This window comes from Salvelinus alpinus, chromosome 2 (assembly GCF_045679555.1).
Source record: "Salvelinus alpinus chromosome 2, SLU_Salpinus.1, whole genome shotgun sequence".
NCBI lineage: Eukaryota > Metazoa > Chordata > Actinopteri > Salmoniformes > Salmonidae > Salvelinus > Salvelinus alpinus.
The window spans coordinates 12,830,902-12,841,787 of NC_092087.1; the positions used below are offsets into that span (position 1 = coordinate 12,830,902).

General features: G+C 40.8%; 1 protein-coding gene across 2 annotated transcripts; it reads right to left on the bottom strand.

The window, feature by feature from the left end:
* Positions 1-65: 65 nt before the first annotated feature.
* Positions 66-10,509, bottom strand: LOC139554014 (uncharacterized). Of its 2 annotated transcripts, none has more exons than XM_071366903.1 (13): positions 10,038-10,509; positions 9,117-9,511; positions 7,599-7,803; positions 7,115-7,228; positions 6,941-6,994; positions 6,706-6,820; positions 6,534-6,595; positions 3,275-3,323; positions 3,076-3,137; positions 2,677-2,876; positions 2,506-2,570; positions 2,338-2,435; positions 66-2,149 (listed from the first exon to the last, which is right to left on the bottom strand). In XM_071366903.1, exons 1-13 carry the CDS (start codon positions 10,204-10,206, stop codon positions 1,956-1,958), a joined length of 1,782 nt encoding a protein of 593 aa, XP_071223004.1. In that variant the 5' UTR covers positions 10,207-10,509; the 3' UTR covers positions 66-1,955. The 2 variants fall into 2 exon arrangements, with proteins under 2 accessions (XP_071223004.1, XP_071222994.1); XM_071366893.1 differs by having other exon boundaries at positions 7,097-7,228; positions 10,038-10,508.
* Between the last annotated feature and the right edge of the window lie 377 nt (positions 10,510-10,886).

Genomic DNA, 10,886 nt, shown 5'->3' on the forward strand with positions numbered 1-10,886 from the left:
ACTGCCTGCACACATTTTTCCCTTTCACCAAATATATTTCAAACACATACCACACGGTGACTAACTCAAGGCATGCATTTTATTTAGAACCAGAAGTCAAGGCTTTGTACATTATAAAATACTACTTCCCATCATTCATTCCAAAAATTCATTTATCATAACTTAAAAAACGGATAACTTAATCCTAAATTCAATATTTAATATTAAATTGTTAGATTCAAAAAGGCAACTAATGATGATATATACAGTGCATGTATAATAAATGTGAAACGTAAAAGCGGAAGGTGGCTGAGGGTACATCAGGCCTACAGTAAAGTTGGTGTTAGCCTGGATGCCATGCCAGTCTGTCTGCTCTCTTGCAATGTTCTTATGGAATTATCATGTTCGGCTTGACAATGATAGCAATCGACTTGGCAAGAACACAAACTGATCTGGGACCAGGCAGTACCTGTTTCAGTCCGTTTGGTACAGTATTCATTTTGGCACTATTTTTTTGATTTAGTCTAATCTTAGTCAGTTTGACTAAATTATAATTAAGTCTCACTCACACTTTTGTTATTTGAATAATGATTTTGTATAGTTTTTTTTGTCAACTAAATGCCCTTTAGTCACATCACATTTGTATTGCCTCATTAACCTATAGTAAACATAAATCACAGACTTCCATGTGCACAAACATACATAGCCTTGTTCTGCAAAACATCCTATTGTCTTCCCAACAGCAGAAATATGATAAACATATTTAAGAATTAACTGGCCATGTAAATTCCTAATTCAGCCTACATAGATATTACACATTACATAAAAAACAAACAGACACAGAAGCGCAGGGAGGGATGGTGGGAGGAGAGAAAGTGAGCGAGCGAGGCACTATCACGTATTGACACAGTAATATGGGTTGCAACTCCGTCACATCATTGTTCTCACCGTTCCCCAGACGCCACACTGATGTCAGGAAGTAGAAGGGGGGTTAATGACCATTTCGCCCAGTGATGTAGTCAAGTCATTAAACCTCAAATCCCAATCGAGTCCCAAGTCCTCAAGTCCGAGTCACGAGTCCCTGTGGCTGAACTCCCAAGACCCAGTGCTTGAGTCCTGGTCCTAGTATTATGAGTCATATCTTTTGAACGGTAATCTCTCAAGCCATTTTCTCTGAGGAAAAGAGGGAGTCTTGGCTACGTCGACTACAGAACCTGGCTATGAAATGCAGTGGGGAAAGTGGGAGGGTTGAGCGAGACTACAAATATCAAAGACAGCCTACTTTTCTAAACTCAAGGGAGCTAGATTGTTGTTTTACTATTAAACTCAATGCTGCTATTGTTTTTCATTTCATAAAGCAGCTTGTGTTTCTTAACCAGGCAAAGGGTAGCTAACCAGAAGGCTGGTGGTGACTGGTTAGCTACGAGGAAGCAAGAGAGTCGCCTGAGCGATGTGTATAATCAAAGGCAGAGTGGAGCTGGTCTGTCCACACTCATTGCTTGCTCCCCCCCCAGCTCACCAGGTGATGTGTAGGCTGTGTGTGCCAGGTGTGGCAAGTCCTTCCCACTGCTAATATTAATTGTGCTTATCACTGAAAAGCTCTCAATCTCTCCAAAAACTATTGTCCAGTCCACTTATCTGATTTTAGTCAGATCATTTATTCTCGTCCAGTTTTAGTCAACTGGAATGAAAAATCATTTTAGTTTAGTTCTTCTTTTCTGGGTCTATTTATTCAGTTATAGTCTTGTCAATTGCCACTGAAAAATAGGTGTTTGCCGAATATTTTAGTCACTATTTTTGTTGACGAAATGAACACGGGTTTGGTGCCTACTAGTGAATACGACCCAGGTAGAGTAGGAAGGTAGCCTGGGTACCAGTCTGTAATATCATCCCACTCCTTGGCATGACAATGAGTGGCAAGGAGAATAATAGTACAAACAGACTGGTAAGCAGGCTTGAAGGAAGGTGTCCAGGTATTAATAGTCTTGCTCCTGTTTGATGTTGATGTGTTGCTGGATGTGTTGCTGTCTCTGGGTATGGGGGACCTGGGGTGACTGTCTGGGGGGTCTGCCTCCTCCTCCGCGTCGGTCTGGGGCATACTTCAGTACGTTGGCCATCAGGTGCATCACAGCAGACTCTGTGGCGTACGGGTGGGTGATCATGATGCTGTCTGAAAGGTTCAGAGAGGAGAGAACACAAGATCAGTGGACATTCAATCGCATTAAAACGGGGCATCAACAAGGAATATATGTAATACTTCTGCAGTAAAATGATCATCGATCACCACCATCATCATGGTCTGACAAAGACTTTCAGATCGAAACATTGCAATTAACTATTGAGTCGGGTAACTCTTACCAATAATGATTTTGCTAAGGGAGTGTGTGAGAAAACTCTTCTTGGTTCCTTTCCTTCCTTTCATGTTGAAGGTACTCATCAGTTCATTGGTCATCAGCCTAAAAAGAGAACAGAGTCAGTATTTCAGCATTCCAAAAGTGTGTGTGTGTGTGTGTGTCCAGTACCAACCTCTCCATCACCCTGGTGACATTTTCCCTCAAGGTGTTCCCACCAATCCTGCTCAGGAACTGTTTCTGAGAAACATATAAAGACAACTACTTATTTTGTGTACATTGGGGTTCTAACAACACTGTCATTGTAATGGTAACTTATCACTCAATGCGCTGCAGATCCACGTACCATCTGGGCAGCTACCTCAGGAGGCTCTAGAACTTTCTCCAGGTTGGCCATGTCCTCGTAGGTTCTGCACACGTCAAAATGGAAATCTGTTCCAGAACCCCTAGAACCACCCCAGTGTTCTAGAACTCCCACCCTTCCTCCTAGATCCCACACTGACTGTCTGATGTCCACCAGCAGACCCAGGACCTGCTCCTGGAACTCTGGAGATGGAAGTCACAATGTGTTACAATGGAATCTTTATTGGTTCCCAGATTCAAATTAAACCTACACCTGGATTGAAATGCATGCTAATGGAGATGGCTTTTAAATCCTGAAATAGGTGTAATCTGGGTCCGTGAAACAGGCCATTATGCATTTCTGTGTGACTGACAAGATTGATTAAATAAAGAGAATACTCACGGTCATTTGGAAGAGGAAAACTTTGGGTTGAATTCAGCAGGTTTCCCATCATATCCTGTCCACTAAAAACACACAAAACATTTTTCAAAGGGAGGACACTTAATTCCACAGCACTTACATCAGAGTGTGTTCTTACTTCCTATCCATCTGCCTTGGCATTAGTAGTGCAAAGGTTACATTGTTCAGCTGCAGCACATACCTTAGGAATGTTCCCTCTCTGGACTGAGAGGTTGGAAAAACAGCATCCCCTAAAAAAAGAAAGAGTGGAAATACCAAGAAAGTAATTCACATACAGTAGGTTTATGTATTCTCTTCCAACTATATACAATTGAGTAAAACTTGTAACGTATTAATATATATTATTAAGAGTATTAAAACCCTCCTATCTATGTATTACGGCCATTGAAATGTTAGCTATTAACAATAATATCAAATGGGGTTAGAAAAAACAAACGGTGTCATTGTACGCTGATGACCCTCCATTTGCCCTTTCAAGCCAATGTTGAGATGTCTAGGGTTTCTTTTGGAATATTCAGATTTTTAAATGTGCAGTTTTAACCAGCCTCGTGTTTTTGGAAAATCTTCTAGAAAATGTAAATTAAAAAATATCCAACTTATAAGAAAGGGTTACTGTGAAATGTATTATATAGATTCTTGCAAGATGAATGTTCTCATTAAAAAAGGATTTAATGTATAACTTTAATTATCCTACGTGTTTTGCTTATCATAAGAATTGTTGTTTTAATAAGTCTTGTGTGACTCCCACTTTGTAAATAGGAATGGTGGAGTTATGTCACACAGCTAACAAAAATATATGGAAATGTCTGCTCTACCAAAAATTACAACCAACTAATTGCAGAATTACCGCAAAAATGTAAGAGGAAAGTGGAAGGGGGAAAAAGTAGGGAACTGGTCTGCCGGCCCTGCATTAAAGACAATAATTGGTTAAAGAAAATCGAGAAATAAAAAAGTATACCAGTTTCATTTAAGGACGAACAATTTTACAGCTGTGCCATATAGATTGCAAAATAGTTGGGAAGAGATTTGACGTATCAATTTATGAACTGATACACAAAATGACACCGGATTCAAAACTTTGAATTTTTATATTTCAATTATACAAAATTCTTGCAACCAATAGAATGTTATATATATTGGGGATACAACCTTCCCAGCTCTGCAGATTTAGCTGCGAAGAGACAGAATCATTAGATAGTTTGTTTTGGTACTGTCCATATGTAGCTTGTTGATGGTTGCAGGTCCAGCAATGGCTGAAGAATTGCAACATTTAACTGGCGCTAACTATGCAGATAGCACTACTGGGTGATCTGAAAAGTCATAATCAATCGATCAATAATATAATAATACTTTTAGCAAAAAAAAGTATTTTTAATTTACAATCTGTAGAAATGATAAGAATAGAAAGGTTCAAAACTTTTGTGAAACATCACAGCACAGTTAAAAAAATATATGGGGGGGAAAAATCCAATATGGATGGTGTTAAGAGATGGATGGGAGGGGTTGAATGGAGTAATAATAATAACAAGATAACTAATGTCAAACATACTGTGTCCGTAAAACGCATATAGATTCTGAACTTTAGTGAAAGAAATAGATGAGAAGTTGAGGTTAGAGGAAGGACAGGAGTAAAAACAAACAACATATAACTATTGTAAAACAAACCTGTGCCCATAAAATGTATATAGTATGTATAAGCTGGAAGTAGAAGACTAAGCGTTAGGGGAGGGGTGGTAGAGTTAGAAAGTAATAAAGGAAAATATATTTTTAAAGGTGTATATATACAGTACGAGTCAAAAGTTTGGACACACTCACTCAAGGGTTTTTCTTTATTTTTACTATTTTCTACATTGTAGAATAATAGTGAAGACATCAAAACTATGACATCACACATATGGTATCATGTAGTAACCAAAAAAAGTGTTGAACAAATCAAAATATAGATTATATTTTAGATTCTTCAAAGTAGCCACCCTTTGCCTTGATGACAGCTTTGCACACTCTTGGCATTCTCTCCACCAGCTTAATGAGGAATGCTTTTCTGACATTCTTGAAGGAGTTCCCACATACTGAGCACTTGTTGGCTACATTTTCCTTCACTCTGCGGTCCATCTCATCCCAAACCATCTCAATTGGGTTGAGGTCGGGTGATTGTGGAGGCCAGTTCATCTGATGCAGCACTCAATCACTCTCCTTGGTCAAATAGCCCTTACACAACCTGGGGGTGTGTTTTGGGTCATTGTACTGTTGAAAAATAAATGATAGTCTCACTAGACAAGTGTGCCTTGAATTCTAAATATATCACAGACAGTGTCACCAGCAAAGCAGCCCCACACCATCACACCTCCTCCTCCATGCTTCACGGCGGGAACCACACATGCGGAGATCATCTGTTCACCTACTCTGCGTCTTACAAAGACACGGCGGTTGGAACCAAAAATCAAAAATGTGGACTCATCAGACCAAAGGACATATTTCCACCGGTCTAATGTCCATTGCTTGTGTTTCTTGGCCCACGAGAGTCTCTTCTTATTGGTGTCCTTTAGTAGTGGTTTCTTTGCAGAAATTCAACCATGAAGGCCTGATTCTCCTCTGAACAGTTGATGTTGAGATGTGTCTGTTACTTGAACTCTGTGAAGCATTTATTTGGGCTGCAATCTGAGGTGTAGTTAACTCTAATGAACTTATCCTCTGCAGCAGAGGTAACTCTGGGTCATCCTTTCCTGTGGCGGTCCTCATGAGACCCAGTTTCATCATAGCACTTGATGGGGTTTGCGACTGCACTTAAAGAATATCTTAAAGTAATGATGGACTGTTGTTCCTCTTTGCTTATTTGAGCTGTTCTTGCCATAATATGGACTTGGTATTTTACCAAATAGGGCTATCTTCTGTATACCACCCCTACCTTGTCACAACACAACGGATTGTCTCAAACGCATTAGAAAGGAAAGAAATTCCACAAATGTACATTTAACATGGCACACCTGTTAATTGAAATGCATTCCAGGTGACTACCTCATGAAGCTGGTTGAGAGAATGCCAAGAGTGTGCAAAGCTGTCACCAACACAAAGGGTGGCTACTTTGATGAATCTCAAATATATTTGGATTTGTTTAACACTTTTTTGGTTACTACATGATGTGTTATTTCATAGTTTTGATGCCTTCACAATTATTCTACAATGTAGGAAATAGTAAATAAAATAAAAAAAAACCTTGAATGAGTAGGTGTCCAAAGTTTTGACTGGTACTTTACGTATATGTATTTATGTGCAAAAAAATATATTGGGGATTGGATGTGATGTAGCTTCCATCAATGTAATTGTCTGCAATCTATCTGCAATATTAAAGCTGATCTACCTCCTAAGAAAACATATAATAAAATAATCCTCCTATGGGCAACATTCACACAGGACCATTAGACAGCCTTTGTTTCTCTTACATGCGTCAGAAGAGTGTGGTCCCTCTATGAGGTAGCTCTCCTTGTTGAGTGCGTCGTCAAGGCTGTAATAACAACAAAAGAGGCTGATCAGAACACATACAATGCCTCAAACTGACATAGAACACTTGTCTGACAAACCAATGGGAACACTGGTAGATGTAGTGAAACTTGCCCTCTGAGCTCAGACGGATCCAGCTGAGGTTCTGCTTCTAGAGCTCCAGAACTCTCCTCCAGGGTTCCAGATTTCGTCATCACTCTCCTCTTCAGCGGAGGAGAGTTTGATGATCCTGACACACCGTTGGATAAACAGGCAATGAGTACAGCTACAGAATTGTGTTCCATACATATGGCTAGTTTAGTGAAAGTACAACACGGTGGCCCAATACATTCTCTAAGGATTCTGTCACCTGTGTGTATCCTTCCATCTCCACTGGGTCCTCCTTGAGGTATCTGATCAGTGCCTTTTGTAAAAGTTGATTGAAATCAAATGTTCGTCAAACACACTGTTCTACAGAAGCAATCCTAATTTATCAATGTCTATGTTAAGGCTGTCTCACACTGACCGGTAACGTGCCCCTCACCCGTCCTCCTCTTCCTCCTCCTCCTCTTCTTCTTCTGCGCGTTGGGCTCACTATCTCCGTTGTCAGTGAGCTCATCACTGGACCTACTGTAGCCTTCACACTCTTCCAGAGATTCTGAAACCATACAGGGTAGCTCGAACTCAGATTCAGGCTACAGCAAAATTAAGGCAGTTCTATACAATTAAAAACATTACACAACAGATTTCTCAACACATTAAGAGTGTAGCTGCAGCTTCCCTGAGAGCATTCTGAGAATTGGTAGTTTGGCACAAATAAAGTTAAAGAGGGATATGGGATCATAAAACAGTTATTATTTCAGTCACTGGGGTGACACACTACAAGGAGCTTATTTACATTTCACATGTATTATTGCACTTGATTTTCTGAGAACTTTAGGGGAAGTTCTTTAATAAGGTATTTAAACATCAAACATAACCACTAAAAACTCAACATCGTGTATGTGGTAGGTAAGATGCTTCAGTACCTGAGAATAGTTTGACCTTAACAAGGTCATACGTCGTCCAATTGGCTCCTGGCTTGTGTCTCTCTTTCAGAGCTTTCCTCCCATTGGCTGGAGGCCACAGGACCTTCCTGCCCACCACCCAGGTACTGGGAACCACACCCTCCACCTCCTCCTGGCCTTCCCTCCACACCGCACAGCACCAGAAGTCATCCGTGTTTTCATAGTCCTGGAACCCACATAGGAAGAAAAGATAAACATGCACTCTTTTATGTTTATTATAGTTGTTACCAATGGTTTTTCATTTTCAGGTAGAACATCACATAATTCTGGCAGTTGAGGGGGTATGAGACCAGTGTAGTTGTTTGTTGACAACATCCTGTTCCCAGGATATATTCTATGTTCTATTGTTCTACAAAGTTCTAGAGTTCTACATACTGAGCTCGACTAAATTAATATTTTAAGTCATCTGACTTAGCTGATTTTCAGCAGTTATGAAGCTCTCCCGCTTTGGAGGGTTGCTTCTTTCCGTTGAATCACCAGCTTCGCTCATTCACCCAACTTTTCACCTTCTAACATCTTCTTGACATCTAATGTTTTGAGGGACGACAATCATCCAAACCTCCACCACTAAATAAAAACGAAAAATCTGATGGTTTGTTTCAAGAATTCTGACATTTATTTACCAAAATACACAACACAACAATGTCCAAAACATCCCATTTACATCCAACTGCCCAATAACTATTGTCACCAAAATCACATGTTGGTTTCATGCTTTAAAAATACAGTAAGTAGTTTGGATGTTTATGTCCATTGACTTCCAAAATGTATTACAGAAAATTCTGTTTCAGTACTTGTAGGCGTAACAATGTAAAAATACCTTTTGACAATTGCTTTACATAGACAATGCCATTGAGGTAAAATGCTTGATTAGACACATTATTATAAATAGCTAGTCTAAACTCGTAAATAGCTAGCCTAAACATTTTCAAATCATTTCCTACACTGAAATGGATTTGAAATGGAGTTATAACCCCTATCTTGTACATTTCCACTTAAACATCTACCGCATCTCCCTCATAGGCCCGGTAGGAACGTCCTGTCCCTAGAATGTGTTACAAGGTGTCTTTTCACCTTGTTGGACTGACTGAAGCTCTTCCCACAGACGGGACAACTGAACGGTTTCTCACCTGTGTGGACTCTCAGGTGTACCGTCAGGTGTGCGGTCTGATTGAACCGTTTTCTACAGATATGGCACTGATAGGGCTTCTCCCCTGTGTGAATCCTCTGGTGACCTTTCAATCTTCCCGACGAGCTAAAGGACTTACCACACAAGCCGCAGAGAAATGGCTTCTCTTTCATGTGCATTTGCATGTGTGCGTTTAAATGGCCCATATGTCTACAGGGTTTCCCACACACCTTGCAACACAACGCTGTGTTGTGGTGATTTTGAAGGGACTGTTCCATGTGTAGTGGTATCTGTAGCGCCTCAAACCCTGACAGTAGTCCTTCACCACCTTCCACCCCCATCATACTTACACTGTTCTCACTCTGTGCTGCTGAAAGGTCAAGGTTCACTGACGAAGAGAATGTATTGGGGTCACTTGACGGATCAAATGGACAAACACCCAGTCCTTCAGTCTCTGTTTTGATTGGTTTGGATGTTGATGAGCTGGACAGAGAGCCTCCCTCTCTACTCTCCCCGGTGTGAGTTTGGAACTGACTGAGTGAGGTGTGTTGAGGTGGGTTCTGATCATAGTCATCGTTTCCATTGGAAGGAGTGAATCTAGACTGAGAGTCCGGTCCTCTAAACTGATTTTCCTCATTCCTGGTCCTTCCCTCCTGTTTCTCCATAGTCTGCCTTGGCTCTGGTTCCTGCTTTTGCCCAATGCCTCCCTCCTCCTCAGATTCTACAGGAGCAAAGGGCTCTCGGTCTGAAAGTCAAGAAGGGAAAATGTAGTGTTGTTAGCAAAGCACCTTTACTTGAGCTACCACACCGTTCTGAGTTTGGGTAGCTAGCTATTGAGGAACAGAATACACAGAATGTACTGACAACTATGTTCTTTTCAAGGAAAAATTTTCGTAGCCGGTTAGGAGAGCATTTTCCCTAAACCTTTTCTTAACCTTAACCTCAGTCTCCTAACCTGCTACGAAAAAGTCACTTCCGTATCGACGTGGCGTGAAAAGAGTGTTTCTCGATTTTCTAGGCATGAATGCTAACGTTAGCTAGCCGTCTCTCTGACTGCACTGCAGAAAACAAAGATACAGTAGCTACATTAGCTAACACGCCAAGCTAGCCACTGGCATATGACACAGTCATAGTTGGTTAGCTAAAACAAAGCACATTCATAACGGCATATTTCAGAACAAATACATAGCTAGCTACATAATGTGTGCTCATTATCCTCGTTAGTACAGTTTGCTATTCAAATAACGTAGTTAGCTAGCTACATTACTAACCTGGCCATGGAATCCCAAACTTGCGTCTCAATTGATCATTCTCTCTCTTTCCCTGGATTATTTCTTCCTGGTATTCTAATATTGTCTCTTCCACTTGCTTATATATCTCTTGGGCGGCTAACATCAACCGTTCGGTCAAAAATACATTTAGAAACTGTAATTTGGTCATTTTGAGGGTCGATGGCAGCCGGGGCACATCCACCCTAAATAAACACAATAAACCAAACGGTTTTTGAGAATGTGACGCTTTCTGGTGACGCAATCAGAAAATGACTCGCGGTTACAGTATGTACACCTGCCGCGTTCAAAAACAACTGGGAACTCGAAAATCTGGGAAAAATCGTTGTGAATGGTCATACAGCTCAGGAATCCCAGTCACAAACTCGGGCATCTTTCTAGAGCTCCGCCTTCCCGACTTGAAAATCAACGACGTCATGATTTGAACTGGGGTTTTTTCTCCTGAATTCCCAGTTGTCTTGAAAGTTTAACTGGTGTGAAATGGCTAGCTAGTTAGCTGGTGCGTGCCAATAGAGTTTCAATTGGTGACGTCACTCGCTCTGAGACCTTGAAGTAGTTGTTCCCCTTGCTCTGCAAGGCTTTTGTGGAATGATGGGTAACGATGCTTCGTGGGAGGCAGCTGCCGATGTGTGCAGAGGGTCCCTGGTTCGAGCCCTGGAAGGGGCGAGGAGAGGGACGGAAGAAATACTGTTACAAAAGCACCATAACTAGAGAAACTAGGGCAGCTAAAATCAAATAATTGTATCATCTGAGACAAATCAATCAACATATGGATTAAAATAGTTTATTAATTGACACATCTATTCCAGCATGTACACTGAACAAAAAGAT

What these genes read in the sequence shown, in the direction of transcription:
- LOC139554014 (XM_071366893.1), bottom strand. Translation starts at nt 10,206, where the DNA reads ATGACCAAATTACAGTTTCTAAATGTATTTTTGACCGAACGGTTGATG. An exon ending in AGATGGAAGGATACACACAG is followed by an intron (nt 6,821 to 6,940) that starts GTGACAGAATCC and finishes ACGGTGTGTCAG; the next exon opens with GATCATCAAACTCTCCTCCG. An exon ending in ACCACACTCTTCTGACGCAT is followed by an intron (nt 3,324 to 6,533) that starts GTAAGAGAAACA and finishes TTCTTTTTTTAG; the next exon opens with GGGATGCTGTTTTTCCAACC.